We start from the raw sequence: 17661 nt of genomic DNA, 5'->3' as shown, positions 1-17661 counted from the left end.
CACTCAACAAAACTGCGGATAACGTTCAGCGATCCGATAACTTCCCCGAGAGCGGGTGCTCAAAAGGGCTCGTTAGTTTCGTTGTCGTCGCTGTCATCGCATCAGCTGTAGCTTCACTTCCAAGTCTGAGTAGCATGTTTGTTGACCATTTTCAAAGTTCGGATTGCGGTGTTCTCACCCATGCTCTTGGGACAAAGGAACGACAACACAGTAGTGCAAACAATCACAAGGGCATTTAATGCACCTTTCATAGACCAATGCCTGCTAGCAGAGTTGCTATCCACAAAACATGCCGACGGGCGCTTGACAAATCGGAGAAGTCCAACTCACCGCGACTGGATAGCGAGCAAATATGTTTGCCCCATGCTGGGAACCAATGCCTGGTCGTTCACGTGAACGGTGGTGCGTTCGAACGAGGCCTCGCGAGGTGGTCTCGCAGAAACATGGATTGGCGCACGCGCGGAACATCCGCGCCACTGTCCGACCCGGAGCCAAAGAGGAAGAGTCTTCTCCTTTCCGCTCAGCAGTCGCACCATCTCTCGTACGGCGCTTCAACCAGACCGACTGCCGCGGGCATCAGGCCACACGGAGAAGCTGGATTACAGGAGACGGGAGCTATGCGGGAAAACAACATATCGGGGGACGCGTGAGAGTCACGCATCCCCACAAGATGCTCGGCAAAGCCGACTGCACCGGATTCACTATCCTCTGCGCAGGGTGCATTGATGTGGTCACAATACTTGGCTCCTTTTTTATCAAGTGCACATGTATAGTCAGCATCAGCATCGACGGTGCTTTCCTTCAAGAAGCCAGCATGTTCGAAACACTGCATGATCAAAGTTGGTTCCACTTGCTTCCATGCATGCACAATAAGACATATGACTCCGAGGAGGTCGATGCAGTACTCCTTGCCGTTGTCGTAGCAAAGGAGCATGCGCTTGAGCAGGTGGTGGCGGTAAATCTTCCTTGTGTGGTGAATGACGCTTTGGTCCATTGGCTGCGAGATCGACATGGTGTTCGGAGGAAGAAATACCATCCTGATAGCTTTCAGGTATGGGATGTCACCATGCGCCGAGCAATTAACAACGAAGAGTACATTCCCGCCTGTGGCCGCGAACTTGCGGTCAAGCTGCCGAACGTCACCTTAAAATATTGTGCCTGTGACCCAGGCTTTCCTGTTGTACCGGTAGATAAGCTCATCCCATGGTGGCAGCCGTGCATTTTTAAATCAACGAGGCTTCCCACTCTTTCCAACTATGAGTAGCAACAGCTTGTGTTTGCTGCACATGTTTGCACCAAACAGAACGGGAATTCTTTCCTTGCCCTGCTTTCGACCCTTGACTGCAGTGTCCTTCGCTGTGAATGTTTTTGTGGGCAGCATCTTGTAAAAAAAGGGCTGCCTCGTCAAGGCTGTACACATCCTCTGCACCGTACTCGCTAAGAAACGGAGCCAACGCGTGTTTCTTCCAGTCGTCGACGACGCTCTAGTTTGTGCTGCCGCTCTCGCCACAGACGGCTACGAAAGTCAAATTATTGCGCTCTTTAAAATGGCTGAACCATCCATTGCTACACTTGGACTCTTCATGCCCAAGTTGTAGAGCCAAGTCGTTGGCCCTCTCCCGCGGAATCGTTCCATTGACAGGAAGGTGGACTGCGTTTGCTTTCTGCAGCTAGCGAAGTAAAGCTGTTTCCACATCTTGGTACGTGGGAGCTCGTACTCGCGACTGATTCGAAGAATATGCCTTGCTGTAGGCCTCCAGTTCCTTCGACTTGTTCTTAAATATTGTGGACAACGTCGAGAGGGGCACGCTGTGCCTTTCAGCCAACTCGGTCTTGGAACACGTGTTCTTACCCGCTTGGATCAAGCAGAACTTCTGCTGCAGCGTTAAAGTCTTATAATTTGGCATCTTCACTCCCTGGCACTTCTGCACAGTCCAGAAAAAAAAAAAAAGAACACCACGCTAGCTGCAACACCCCTAACAACTGCACACAAAAAAACGGCGCAGACCAGCATTGCGCGCACTCCTGTCGCCGCAGGCATGGAGAGAGAATGGACGAACGGCAGCCAGCGGCAGCAGCACGAGACACGATGACGCTGTGACCGCTGCGACTGCGAGGAGCGTGCGGAGTGGGGGACGAGAGCACATAACAAAAACCGGTATGCCCGCTGCGTTGCAGTGAAGCATGTTTCAGCGGTGCGCGGGGTGTACTGTGGACCGATTTTTGTGCTAGCAGTACTACAGGTCGGGCGCTTCGTCTATAAATAATTCTGATTGCTATGTGGCGTTGCCTCGCGGCTCCGAATATCCGTCGTTTCGTCGGGCTCGCGGTGAAATGGGGATCAGGAACTGCTGCATAGCAGCCCAAATCTTCGAATTGACCGGGTTTGGTCTAGGCTGCCGGTTCGAATTATCCGGTCAAATTTTCATAGGAAAATACGGGACTGCACAAAACCTTTGAATTATGCGGGATTTCGAATTAACCGAGTTCGAATTAATGAGGTTTTACTGTATCTCTTACAGGAGGCAAAAATCACATAATGCCATCTTTGCTTCAACTATGGTGCTCACTTCAACATGTATGAGCAGAGTTCTCACAGTTACATAGGTACTACAGTCGAACCCGGTTAATATCAAACTCGCAAAAAAACGCCTATCAGTTCGATATAGAGCATAATTCGATATAAGCCCGCTAAATAATTGGATGTCATAAAAGCACATACCGTTTATAAAATCACTTTATTGATGAAACTAGCTTAGTTTCGCATAAATTTGTCCTGCATTTTTTTCTGCTTGGGAAATTTCGCTGCCTGCGACACACGCACTTCCCCACATTCTCAAACGTAGTCGGAGCAGCTGAGGCCACAACCTTCCGCATTCGTGCAGAAGCACCGGACTAGTGCGACTGCACCAATCACTTCGGAGGATGCGTGCAAAGGACCGTCGTTGGACCGCCCACTTTTATTTGTGCTCAGTACAATGTCGGCGATGTAGTCTTCGTTTTCGGGCTCTCCCGTGGTTGCGACACCATCATCTGCACTCACAAACTCGTCCACCATTGATTCGTCAACAGCTTCCAAAAATTCTGACAGCTCACTCCAAACTTCAGCAACACCGGCAATGGCTTTGTCGCATTCATCAGAATTTACAGTCATCACCAAGCACGTGGAAACTGGCACATATGAAGAACCACTTGCAGACGGCCGTGCGTACGCGTGGGGCGCCACGGGCACTGGGTCACGAGTTTGGCCACTTTAGCCCTAATCGCGCCGAGTGTGCTCCTCGGAATCCTGCGCGCTGCAGGGACATCCGACTTTTCATCGCGTTCGACCCGATTTATGATTTCGAGCTTCACGACGAAAGGCGAATTCTGCCGCTTTGTCACGGCGACACTGCGGGAGAAGGCCCACAAGGCGCAAACACAATGAACCAGAAAAGCAGCGAGACAACTTGCACTTTCGCCATCTCGCACGACGAGAGCACCAGAGCCTCTGATAGGCTGTCTGAGCAAGCGCTTCGGGCGGCCCAGGATCATTTTTTGCAGGGGGGTGTCGACAGCTCACCCCGAGCAGCCCGAGACAGCGCGGCCATGGTAGGGAGAGCGGTTAGATGGAGCCGCACCGCCGCTTGATGTTCAATATATCGGGAGTCGCTTCTATTTTTTTTCGATGCAAGCATAAGTTTTGCTATATATACTCATTGTAACTATACCATGACCAGAAATTTTTTTATATATAGAATACTTAGATGTAAACGGGTTCGATATAGTCGGGTTCGACTGTATCTACTTACTAACCTACTTAGCAGTGGAAGAGTTAAGAGTTCTTCATGATAACTCTAAACACATGTATGAATCCATGTTGCAAGGCAGTCTCTCATGCAGCATACGTCGGGCAGGTGCACCAAAAATTTGGCTTTGGGAGAGGGGGAACCTTCCTCACGTAGGTTGCACATGGGAATCGCAAACGTTATCAGCACTACCGGTCGTGTCACGTGGGATCCTTCCGACTCTGCCCGAGCCTCTTTGGTCACCAGCAAGCAGCAAGTGTGGGAGGCTCTGCCACTGCTCCCGCTTTCCCGCATGTGGTTAGTCAACCATGTCTATGCTGTGACAGTCGCCGAGGAAACCCATATCCCCAGCTGTAAAGTCGGAATCATCTCTTTACAAGGCATCTTCTCTTCGAGGAATCCCTCAGTGATAAAAACTATAGCTAGTTGGCCTGCATGAAGTGTTAGTTGCAATCGTAATAAATGCTTTCCGAGTATACATGTGGTTGTCATAAACTGTTTCCCCGAGCTTGTACCGGGACCACGGTTGAGGGGCAGGTGTGCGCCAACCGCACTGCGCGGTGTGCAAAGGTGTAGCGCCGTTGGCACCCCCCTTATTCCTACACACTATAGTGATTGCCCCAAGCAAGTTGACACAAAAGAGAAAAGCAAATAATAATTTCATGCTTTGAAGACAAACTGCACAGCAACATTCATCATACAAAGGCTTTTTACATATTTGAACAAAATTACCTTTGCCAACAAAGACATTACATTTTAACATACATCAGAAATGAAATTTTGCCTTGCAATAGAATACTTCTGAAGCTTAATAATTAATATTACGCATCTAAGTTGGCGACTGCTTGGGCATGTTTTTCTGCAGTGAACTATGTGTGAAGATGAATTTGATACATTCGCAAATGGAGGTTCAAGATCCTTCCTTTCAAAATGTTTGCCTCAAAGTAAGACGCAGTCACCTGAAGCAGCTGCTGTGAGAACAGCTTCGATGAAAGGTCTTCGGAATTTTGCTTGATGATTCCCGTCAGCTCTTCCAGCACTTTGCTCCATGTCTCTGCTTCCCTGGACAGCAATTGTAACTGGGCACTGCTCTGCTGTGACTCAGGCTCCTTGGTCAACTGTGCTGCCAGAGCTTGAGAAGAAAATCGAGCAGACCGAAAATAAGAACATTAATGGTTCTTCAAACTATTATTCAAGTGACAAGTGCTTTGTGTTCCAAACAAGACGGAGGTTCGTAGGAAGACGGAGACTTCAGATCGCTTAGGAGGGTAGCGGACTGGGCTAATTGGTATGTGATATTCCTTTATTTCATGCTACCATTCACCACAGTAAACTTCAGGTCATCAGTGGTCGAACAAGGGATGTCACCAGCTTGAGATCTCCCTTGTTCGACCACTGTTGATCCTGCTAAGTCCTTTCCATTAATGCACAAGAGAGAGTGGCAACGCTTTCTTTGTGTCAAATAAAATAGTCACAGTTTTGCTCGCACGCCAAAGCATTCGTGGCGATAGCAAATTATTAGACAGCCATACAAACTGGGGTTAGCAGTTTTATCAACTGTATAAGCCACAGAAGTAATGCTTTTCTTTACTATGTATCCTCTGCTTGGGCAGCGAGGATTGTCTTTTGTTCCTCATCAAGATGCACAGGATTCGCCATACACACTCATGTTGTGGAGAAGGCCTGGTCATAAGTCGGCACACTCGCTCACACTCATTTCAAAGGCATGAGTGCGATTGCGAGACAATGCCAGTGAGCGTCAGTAGAGGTGAGTGCGAGTGAGTGTTAGTGGAGGTGATTGCAAGTGGAGGTGATTGTGAGTGCAAGTACGAGTGAGTGGAGGTGAGTGTGAATGTAAGTGAGTGCTTGTGAGTGTGAGTGGAGGTTAGCGTGAACATGAGTGATGGAGGGGCCTGGAAAAAATTATGGCAAGTGAGTGTGAGTGAGTGTTCTTGCATACCACCGACGTATGGGCCTGGTGCTAGGCAGTTCTCGCCCTAACAAATGTTAGCTTGTGCTATTGCATCATGGCCAGCTTTTGGCACCACTATATCCACATTTGAAAACACAACCGGCTTGTTATATTCAACCTGTAATCGAGGGGAAGGCCTGTAAAAGGTATTATAATCAGTCGCACCCAATGATTGGTGTGCCTTAAGGCATGAAAATGTTGGATTATTAAATGCTGAAACTATTGAATCTCCATCCAGAGATAGCCTACGTAGAATTGCAGACTCGGTATATTTTCACCATCAAAAATTTAATCAAGCCTCTTACAGGTATAACTGCCGAATTTCATTGTGTAATCATGACTTATCGTAGATACGTTAGTGAAAATGACCTTGGTCAAACATGTAGAGCAATTTCTGTGCCGACAGTAGATCGACATAGATTTTTTTTCTAAAGGCATGCGTCACTCCTGACCTTGTTGATTTCATTTTCAGGCTATTTCTAAATAAGAGTTAACATATTACTTTCCTAGCTGTAACAAAAGAGCATGTATTTTATATTTTGAAGAAATAAGGGCCACATTTTCATTACATGTATGGAAAATTTGAAGTGTGTAGGTTGCTCATGCGCTCTGAAAACAGTCACTGAATACTCACTTTCTCCCAATATTTATGCGTTATGCATGTCATTAGTTGTTTTCCCCTGGTATCCTCGGTAAACTATGCAGGACACGGTGTTTATATTTATTCAAAGTATGAAGCAATGTTCTGAGTGACGAGCAATAAATGTTTTTTCTGTGTAGGTTCGTTGAAGCCTTTATAGAAAGTTACTCACTGAAGTGTTCCAAGGTGTCATACTGCCATTAATAGAAATGCTTCCCAGACTATTAAAACAAAGGCATGAACTCCATACTTGAACTTCTGTGAACATAGGGACAATTTTAAGAACAATGCATTGCGATACTTTCACTTTCCTACTTTATATGCAAGTGTTGCAGATAATTACTAAACCATTGTTTTTCATGTGTTTTTGGTCGTTATACGAAATTCAGAGTCTGTTTCTTCTGTCCTAGTTGAGCTGAGCAGGGCATCTTGTTTATATCTGGGGGTAATTAGGGGAATGGTGTAGGTAATGTGCAGACAATGTTACAAATGGATGAGTTAAATGTGCCTTTTAAAGTAGAATATGTATGCAAGTGACCATAGTATTTTTAGTCTGTTTTATGAGTGGTGTAAAACTTAAAACGGCTGCTGCGCTAGCATAATGACAACTACAACTGAGGTCAAATTTTGCAAACACCGAGATAACAATACACTATGCTTATGTGTGATGGTAAGTGCACGTTGACAAAACACTGCTTAAAAAAATTGTAAGCCAGTATTCGAAAGATTAACGCTGCTGTTATTAGCTACTCTTCCCAATGTCCCAAGAGAACTCTGCATGTGAGATATATTATACTTTGAAGGAATAGGCGGCATTTTAAGTGCAATGTGTCATGTAGTTTAAACGTTTCCGGCTTACTTAGAAGCACTCAGAATAATTATTGAACCCTCTTGTTCTTTTTTTTTTTTTTTTTTTACTTTCGCATGCTTGATATATTATGTTCATTTGGTGTCCTCATTGAATTAAAGGAGGCAGCTTCTTTATGTTTGGTGACTGTAAGGTAAAGGTAATGGCTAATGTCTAGTTAAGATCAATACACAGTCGAACCCACTTATAATGATACCGATTTTAACAATATATCGGTTATAACAATGAGAAACTCCTGCACCATCAACATTTGTATGTTTTCCATGGTGAAATAACCTGCTTACTACAATGCCCCGATGCCGCATTATCGGTTATATCGATGAAGTCTGGCTGTTGGGTGTCTGTGCCGAAAGGCAGTGAAATGCGAAATCCTTGAAAAGAAAAGAGAAAACATGAAGTTCGAGACACTGCACAATGGCCCACTGCCCCAACAGCCACCATGCTTTCCAGCCTTCTCTTCATTTCTAATTTTCCAGCCTTTTCTGCGCACCTCTCTCCCATCGCCCTTCCACCCCTGCAAACACAAATGGGCTGCGCTCATAGCTCTACACTGCGCCACCCTCCAAAACATGAATGGACCGCACCAACTGCACTGCTCCTAGATTGCTCGCTGGATCCTCATTCAGCACAGTTCTGCAAACAGCTTTAATCACTTGCGTTCGACTTTGTTGGTTGCGTCGAAATTGTTCCTGGCCGTGTGGTTTCTCAGCCTCGTTTGACTTGCTGCCAAAACGGAAGGTGGCGGATCCACCCACTGATCATTGGCCATGCATGACGTTGCCGGTGAAATGAAAGTGCACAGCTATAGATTTGGAAACTAAGTGCTTCTAACTGATGAGGCAATTGTCGTGAACGTGCTTGCATCGGATTGTGACAGTGACGATGGCAGCGATGATGTGGTATGGCAGGCTGCCTCAACGTTGTCCTCACAGGAGGCCCGGCAGATGATTCAGGCCCTCCTTTACGGAGCTTCGTTCTCGTGAAGAGCCTTCCGTGGAACACCCGGATGCCTCGAAGAAGGATGCCCGCATACTTCAAGTAAAGCATGCAAGGCTGACAGACATAGAGTTCTCTCGTGCAAGCCAGTGAGAAGTACGTGACGAGATGCTTGTGACGATCTCGCCTCAGCATTTCTTCTGGATTTCTCAAGCTAACAGGCTGCCACAGAAGCCTTCTCACATTTTTTAAAAGGCCCCTTTTGGGACCACCAAAGCAATGTCTTGGCGGAGCTCGTATATCGCTTGCTGCCCATGACCCTTCTTTGCAGTTGTTATAGCAGTGCCATTCTTTAATGCTGACAGCCATGGCTCGTTACAACGTGACTGGAGCGTCCAGGAAGCAGTTAAACGAGTGAACATAATCAGCAGCCGTATCAGCGACCACCTGTCCACCATCATAGTTTTCTCACATCGGTTCTGCCATCCCCCTATTTAGATTTTTTCGTGCGACCCAGTTATAACAATTATTGGTTATAACAATGGAATTTTCGTGGCACTTGAATGTTGTTATAAGTGGGTTTGACTAGATGGGTGATCACGGCTTTCACAATAAATTACGTATACAAGCACTCTAGAGCATTATGAGCATGTCTAAAGAGTGGAGAAGAATCGAGCGCGCTTCCCTGGCATATATATATATATATAAGCCATTAAGACCAAATTTAGCGATAATTGGTGGTGCATTGTGGAAACTCTATCTGCGAAGTTAAATGTGGTTGGATCAAACACAGCCTTTATAAAAAATTTCTTAATCAAGTGTTAGAGCTTGTGATATGGCCGCTATCAGCTATGCTTCCCAGTGTCTCGACAAAGCCATAGTTTTATATTTCGTGGAAAGGGTAGGTGGTCACAGTAAGTACAATGCACAACAAAATTTGTTACGTTCCTTGACTAGTTAGAAGAGTTGCAAATAATTACTGAGCAGCCGTTTCCTTTTTCCACTACTTTCATGTGTCCTCAGAGGTTTCTACTTGGCTTAAGCGGTGTTCTCGGTGAACTAAACAAGACACATTGTTTATATTTGGAAAAATAAAAGGCATGTTATGAGAAATATATAGGTAGACTTCAAAGACAGCAGATTAATTAGGACATTTGCAGTAAATTATGCATGCATGCAATCCGAAGCTTTAGAATGCATTTTACGAACAAAGCAGAATTTATTCCACTGCCCTGAGGGAGCTGAGAGCTCATCCGATAGTAAATCTTGCAATAATTGAGTCAGGGAAAGGGGGAAGGGAAAGAGGAAGGGAGGACACCATGGTAAATGTTATGGAGAAGTAACGTGTTGATGAATTACTGGCTTTTTAAAAATTCCAAACAAGTGCTCCAAGGCATGGCATGCGGATTACCAGACATACCTATATGGGCAATGTTTGAGCCAAGAGCATCAAATGGCCCTTTGAGCAAAAAAGCCGGATTCGTCTGTGGCAATAAAACTACACCTAAATTTCCATTGGCTGCGACGCCCCGTCATGAGTGCGTCTTGACGGAGCAAAGTGGGTGAATCAGAACCCTTGCTGCTGTGTTAGCACACCAGGTGTTGCATGAGGGGAGAGGGCATCACTGCGACATCACGTCACCAGTGCACCTCGACAAAGCACATACGGTGATGCGACGCAGAACATCTTCAATATACAGTGAAATGAGGCTCAAAACGCAAGCATCTGTTGACTCAAAAATGCGAAGTGGACCGGCACCGAATGGTGGTGATGAGCCCTAAGGAACTTAGTGAACATTTAGCACAGAAACACGAAGTACAGATGCGTCGATCCGATGTAGTGCAACAGCAGTGGATCTGTAAAATTAGATAACATACCCCGCAGCAAAACTCGAAAACATTACTCGCAGTGCAAAACTCAAAGGATCGCTCAACTGTGTTCAATTAGACATTGATGCTTTTGCATTCACAACTCATAAGTGCTTAGGTGTCCTGAGATTTTTTTAAAGTATGTGACATGTATATATCATATCATAAGAAGCCAACAAACAGAAACACCAAGGACACCAAGGACAATACAGGGGAAATTACTTGTACTGACTAATTGAAATAAAGAAATTATAAATTAATGGAATTGAAAGTGGATGAAAGAACAACTTGCCGCAGGTGGGGAACGATCCCACGTCTTCGCATTAAGCGTGCAATGCTCTACCAATTCAGCTACCGTGGCGCCGTCTTCCCATCCACTTTCTGGGGTATTTATGTGTTACTACTAGAACTAACCCTGGGAGTGTTAGCAAGCACCACCACTCACAAACCTTGGCGGTGGATGTGGAACATCCTTTCTGCAGCAGGTGTCACGAGAACGTGATCTTTTTTGGGGTGAAGGCAACCGGTCAATAAACGCACACATGCTACCTGAAAGCATCAATGTTGCCGGATTCGAGACCCTCGTTATGTAATGAACGAGAAGAAAGGGAGTCAACCAAGGGGCCTGATTTTTATTAATCATATCATAAGAAACCAACAAAGACACCAAGGACAACATAGGCCAAGGACAACACCCCTGTGTTGTCCTTGGTGTCTTTGTTTGTTGGTGTGTGTGTATATATATATATATATATATATATATATATATATATATATATAGAGAGAGAGAGAGAGGGGATCAGATCGTTTGCAGCTTGCACCCCCATTTGAGAAATAGCTGGTATGTCACCGAGTACAAATAACTGCAATGCAGTTGCATACACCGTACACTCAGTACAAGCAACATATAAGTAGTCTGCTGCCACATGCATGGCAGGGAGACGACAGTGATAAAATCCGTCAGTGAAATGAATGCATGTTCGGTCTCCATCACTTACCATCTTCTTTGGCCTTTAGAAAGAAAGCCACCATGTCAAGCTGTCGGTTTTGGACACCACGAAGGAGCATAGTAAGGTCAACAGTCATCACCTGCCACTGATTTAACTGGGACAAGGTTTCAGCTGCCTGGGTTCCAGTTTGCTCCATGACCTAAGTAGGAAGGAGAGAATAGCTTAGCCACAAAAGTGGCTTTTGCGACTCTGTGTTCAATTCACTTTAGCAGAGCAAGCTACCAGTGTCTTAGAAAGGGCCCTTAGGCAAGCTTGGATACATTGCATAAATAATGGTGCTCAATCATCAATCAATCAATCAAAAAGTGAGCTTTATTTAAACAAGTCAAGTAATGTGTACAAAAATAGTTGGACCAATAGCCTATGTGGCTAGTAGCTCGTCCAATACACAAAAGTACTTATACAGGTCAACCAAATACATATCTGCTCAATGAGTAAGAACATTTTTTGCATGAACGAGTACTTTTTTTTTTTTTAAGGAAGAGCTATTACGTTTGGCTAGACAAGAAGAAGCGTTTACATACAAGATCGAAATTTCTGGCTACTTTTATTTCCACAGGCACAGTGTTCTAAGTTATAGCGCCAAAGAACTCTATTAATCGTTCACCGTATACATTGCTGCAATAAGGAAGGTTTAAGTTAAAGTTAGTTGCTTGCCTGGTGTTTGCACATGGGAAGTTAAATATGGTGTTGGGTAAGGGAAAGTTGGTGTTGAGTATTTTGTGAACTAAACAAGTGATCTTATAATTTCTTAACTCCGTGAAAGAAAGAATACGAAGGTCAGTAAACAGAACGCTACTTGGGTGATGAACAGAGGAAAATGTTATTATTCTTAGGGCGCATTTTTGCAACTGCACAATAGGTGTTAAGTAAATTTTATATGTTAGGCCCCATATTTCACAACCATAGCTCATGTGGGTATGAAACAAAGAAAAGTATATGCAACGAAGCAAAGCACGAGGAAAATATTGCCGGGCACAGGCCAGTGTGTAACAGTTGAAAGCGAGTTTTCTACAGACAACGCTAATTTGTTCTCTCCAGTGCAAGTGACTGTCTAAAGCAACACCTAAATATTTATATAAATCAACACAATCCAGAGTTCAGTTCGCTAAAGTCAAAGTGAGCTCACCGTAGTCTAGTATTTTCCTGTTAGAGTGAAACATGATATACTTAGTTTTATAAGTATTTAGGGCTAGTCTATTTTCTGAAAACCCTTTAGCTACTTTTAGCAGTTCACCAGATATAGTGTCTTGTAATGACGAGAGGGAGTCCCCTGAGTAAACTAAGGCGGTATCGTCAGCGTACATCAAAACTTTTGACAGGTTAAGTGCGCCCGGTAAATGATTTCTGTATAATGAAAATCATGATTATCTAACCAAATATCACTTAATGAGAGCAGCATTCTGGGCAAGTTGGTAATCCATTGCTCAAGTATTATTGTGCAACAAAAAAAGACACGGACAAAAGAGAAGAAGACAGAGAAGAACTTAACTGAAAGTTTGTGTTTGGTGTGCGTTCTTCTCTTACATCCGTGTCTTTTTTTGTTGCGTAATAATACTTGAGTAGCAAATATCACTGCTTAACACACTGTGGGAACCCCATAAATATGAAGCACAATTCCAAGCAGTCGCTCCCTCATTACTGGCAATACCAGTCCAGTTTACTGTGGGCTTGGAGATGTCACCAGCATTGCTATGATATTCGCAGTTGGCAGACATCATCATAACTAGTTGAAGAAACTTCACAACAGGTGACAGCAGGAGTAAAAAAAACTTTGTGATAATTTTTGCCAGAAACTGCAATTTCGGCAACTTGACTAGTGAGTAGATTCCTGCACCACTTTCGTTGACTTGCTCACTCGCAGCCTTCTGTTTACTGTTGGAAAATTTCACAAGAAAAATCACTTCAGCTTTTAGGTTACTGGACGAATGGAGTAATAATATGCAGCCACAGCAATTACAATGCTGCTTCATATGTTTGTGGTATACACATGCATGCATGTGTATATCAACCAATGCTAAGTCAGCTGAATGATTAAGACCTGTATGCACCAAGCTTTACTTATGGTAAGTCTTTTCGTAGTTGGGCAGCATTTGCGTACCTACCGCTTATGATATGAATCCGCAGATTGACAATGAAACAATTGCTGTGACAAAAAGAGAGAGATATAAAAGCAAAGGCCAATAATGGATGGCACTTATGTAAGAAGGGTGCTGTAAATGCGAGCTCAAATGTTTTTTTAATCTGTCAGAAGTGCCATCATGTAGTAGAGTGAGAAGCACTGAGAAAGTATACTGAGGCATACCTCTGCAAGCAATCTTCGAGTGGCAGCACCAAATGTCAGTGTAGCGGTGAAATGAGGAAAGAGAAACACTGGTGCATGCCCAATGGTGCTTCTGGTGTCATAAACAACCGAAAATGATGCTCCTTCAGGGAGGCCACTCTCGCTATGCAAAAGAAACATGTCAAAATGTAGACAATGCAGTACATGTTTTCATTTTTTTTTAACACACACTGTGTATACGCTCAACTAACTAAAGTTACTGGCCACATCAGAGGTCACAAGAAAACTGAAAACTCTGAAGAGAGGAATGCGTATACTGGAGCTCATGCAAGTTAATAAAGCAGGCTTTCCGACAAGAAGTTGCACTCAGTAAAGCAAATCAAACTGTAATCATGACTGATCGGTCCCTGCTTTGGACATAGATTTTTTTGTCATGCAAGCTGAGCATCAAGCCAGCAAAGGGTCAGGCTGCAAATAACAAAAGCAACTATAATCTGCAACCTCCTGAAATCAAATTTAAAATTATAATGTTTGGTGTTCCATACCAACATCATGCTACGAGGGACAGTTTAGCTCAGAACTGTTTTAGCCACCTGGATTTCTTAAATGTGTTTTTGAAATCACAACTCAAATATGCACCCAAACCGAAAGACTGGCAAGTGTTGTTTTTAAGTTGTAGTCATAGACAAAATTACCAGACGAGGGCATAAAGGCTGCCCATCGGCCATCACACAGCCAGTTCGAATCAGCATTTCTAAATGGGATAGCTTGGCTTGCTGCCATAGTACAGCTGCAAATATAAGGAGCTTGAAATCTCACCAGGGCACCAAAGAGAACAGCCCATTGGCATCCAATTCGAAAGTCGCCAGATTTTGCAGGCCTCGAACACCGCAGCACAAAATCAGGTGTCTGTCATCCGGCGTCCACATGATGTGCTGATCGGCATCTTGGCTTGACAGATCAAGCAATAACTGGCAATGAGCACTTGCTGCGGGGCTGGGACTTGCTTTCGCGAGGCCAGTGACGATGCCTCTAGACTTGATCGCACGGTTAGGAGCATCCTTCTCGTCACGCGAATGTCGCAAGCGCACCCTGTACAATTTCGTGTGGCCAACACAAATAATGGCAGTTTCTGAATAATGGAAGACACAGAAATCGGAGCTCTTCGTGAGATCGAAGAGGTCCTCCTGCAGCTCCCAGTGTGCAGACTGTGAGCCATCTTTAATACCGTACGAAACTGAAACAATCGTCAAGGTTGATGCCGTGCGCGAGTTTGTCAACAACACAAGTGCAGTTAGCTGGCATGGTTAAAAATGACACTCGGTCATATACAGCTTTTCCATTTCATGTTTTGTAAATGGTTGCGCGGCTGCATTATGAAATCAACTGTTGTGATCCACCTGTAAAAGAATTCAATTAGGATAATGCGAGTAAAAAAAGGGGGGGAGGGGGCGACATATGTTTTGATGCAACAGTTTACAAATAAATGTGCAGACGCGGTGCAGGCCATTTATCGGCGAAAAGGATACGAAGACTTCCCTGTGACGTAAGCACATGCAGGTCTGATCCTACAACTCTCACTCTAAGTATATCGTCAGGATATTCCAGGCACCATACAGTTTCCAGCACATCACTTATCAAGACAGCGCTCGCAAGGTGAGATTTGTTGATAAGAAATACGAAGGTGTTGGCATGGCAGTAAATCAGCTCGATTGCCTCAGGCTCTGCAAAAGTAAGAGAACATCAAACAGGTTCTACTTCGAACAGACGAGACAGCTAGGAGACTGACCGTGTAGAGAAGTCCATTTAAGTTGCTTTTTCACAACCGACCCGGTGACAAGCGACGAGTACAGCGATAGATCACGGTCGTTTGACACGACTAGAAGCTCATCTGCGTTTACTCCTTCTCTCCATATGAAGCTGAAATTGAAATAACAATATGGTAAATATCCCGCTAAGACAGGCACGAGGTAGTTCCGATGGAAATCGCAGCTTCCTTTCCAGCTTACTCTTGTACACCGTCAACTTGTGCTGTGACAAACTCGGTCTTAATGTCTACCACTCTGAGATAGCCATCGTTCAAATAACAATACGACACGAGGCTTGGCGACGGGCTTATCACAGTTCCTTGTATCAGTTCTCTACGATCACTTATTTTCTTCAACACTGTAAAAGCCATTACTACGCAAGCTCTGCAACATGACGATTGCGAGATCACACGCGCTGTACCAACACCTGCTGGCTGTACACGCCTCCAGATGTAAACATGATCACGTGCAAAAGATGCTACGGCAGCGCTCCCAGGCTCCCTGTGCAATATAACTAGAGCAACTAATTTGTGCAAGTGCAGTGCGGCATTACCTTGTACAAAAGGTACGACTAGCCACAAGAAAATAACCGTGTGTGTAAACACTGGCGAAGCACTTTTTGTTTTCCACAGGTTCAAGAGGTTCACGTTAAATTGCTCGTATGCGAAGCGCACGCCGTTACCGCATTACGGCCATAGCAATAAACATATGTGACGTCAAAGATCAGATACGAATTTACGCAGGCCGCCACAAAAAATCCCGTCAACCCCTTTAGACGAATTTCGTGCCAAATCGACTTGAAATGCCGCGATCCCGTTTATTTTGTGTAGTAGTTTTCCGCTTGTGACGCTTGCATTGCCGGTCGATGCGTCCAAAAAACTGCGATGGCCCGACACCGTCCGTCGACGGCGCCGACCTCCTCATGTCGTCGCTGATGGCATTACTCCAAACAAAGTTTTGTCAGAGTAGTCTTTTGCTTCACCTCCAGCGCTGTCGCAAGCGTTATATCGAATGTTAGGTCTTCTCGGATCATGCATTATCTTGCCATGGTTCCCAAGGCACATATCAAATGAATGCGCTCACTACCCAAGGTTCAAAGAGCTTCCAAGACTTAAAATAGTGAACGTGACTTAATTATTCACACAATGCTTTAGCCTCATTACCACCATCCGCAACAGCCACAGTGCTGCAACATTTACCAGGTGCCCCAGATGCGGTTACTATATATGGTGTCACCTTTGCACATGGCTTACTGTATAGGTTTGCATACTCATGCACAACAGCATGCATAGACTACAGAAACTGCACTATAAATCTACATACAGGCTTTGAAAAAATAATAATACTTCACAATAATTTTACATTTAAACAAGTTTTTAAAATGTAGCAAATTTTATCTTTAGACATACACTATGTATCTCGATGTCTAGCAGTCTTGCATTTGAGGCTCGTACATTGTAAAATAATATAAAAAATAATGCTTCATTTCTGCCCCCCTCCCCCCAAGTGCTACATGATCCTCAGTTTCTTTGTTTTAACTTGAAATGAACTATGTGACACACACTCAAACATGAGTGCTACTAAGCATGCATAACAAAGTGATGTTCTAATTAATATGTACATTTCCATTAGTCATATATCACATACCAGAATACAAGTTCCCTTTTAAAGGTACAATGACACAAAAATGATCGCAAGCACAAGCAATGATGTCGCATGCACACTTACATCTGCTAATGAAGCTGGACTCCTTTCAACACACAGGTTGCTAGGTCTAGGATTCACTTACCATTTGAAGCAAGCCACATTCAAAAGTGTTGCACCTTGAAGCAGTTTTTTTAGTATACTATGAGTGAATGCCATACCATTCAAGTCTTAGGTGCAGCATCTATACACACTAGCCAAACTATATTCTATTTGACCTTTTCCTGTGAAATGAAGGGCCAACTTGCAACTCACTGCAATGCTGCACAACAGCATCAGAATGAAATGTCTTGCTTTCACACATAAGTGTCTGCAAATAGTGCACAATTCCCCAGTATTATTAATGATTCATAAAAGTGATACGATTGTTGTTCCTGTATTTTCATTTTAACCGTTTGAGAAATACTGTTCGCTCTGTTCTTTTGTGTAGTGGTCGTAGATGGATTTTTTTCATGTATTCAACTGCACAACTCCACTGCTGTAATGCCTTTGTGCTGCAAGACATTTTGCAAAACAAAAAACTTCTGCATGTCAAACATTTGTTAGCTTCTCTTGTATATGCAATGTTCCATCCCATATATGTGTAGCAAACACAATGTTATGTAGAATCTGCTTTGCCATGCTTCCTACCGTAATGCTTTTGGTTTTTGTTCCAAGGATACGAGAAAACAAGCCGCAATTGCATTTTACAATTAAACTGGCATCAGAAAATGCATTTGTTAACAAAAGAAACCCTGGCATCTAACATGCTTGGTCCCTCAGATCAGTGCTGTAAACTATCT

At 44.1% G+C, this 17661-nt stretch overlaps 1 protein-coding gene across 1 annotated transcript in view; it reads right to left on the bottom strand.

Annotated features, from left to right (window-relative positions):
* LOC126541463 (spatacsin) overlaps positions 1-15626 on the bottom strand; it is a 102768-nt gene extending 87142 nt beyond the window's left edge. The window contains exons 1-7 of the mRNA XM_072286491.1: positions 15377-15626; positions 15157-15287; positions 14897-15091; positions 14187-14604; positions 13389-13530; positions 11072-11222; positions 4748-4920 (exon numbers count right to left, since the gene is read on the bottom strand). Of these exons, the coding sequence (XP_072142592.1) occupies positions 4748-4920; positions 11072-11222; positions 13389-13530; positions 14187-14604; positions 14897-15091; positions 15157-15287; positions 15377-15546 (1380 nt within the window). The 5' untranslated portion in view covers positions 15547-15626. The remainder of the gene's footprint in view (positions 1-4747; positions 4921-11071; positions 11223-13388; positions 13531-14186; positions 14605-14896; positions 15092-15156; positions 15288-15376) is intronic.
* Between the last annotated feature and the right edge of the window lie 2035 nt (positions 15627-17661).

The sequence above is a fragment of the Dermacentor andersoni genome, chromosome 2 (assembly GCF_023375885.2).
Source record: "Dermacentor andersoni chromosome 2, qqDerAnde1_hic_scaffold, whole genome shotgun sequence".
Taxonomy (NCBI): domain Eukaryota; kingdom Metazoa; phylum Arthropoda; class Arachnida; order Ixodida; family Ixodidae; genus Dermacentor; species Dermacentor andersoni.
This window is presented reverse-complemented; position numbering and strand designations above follow the sequence as displayed.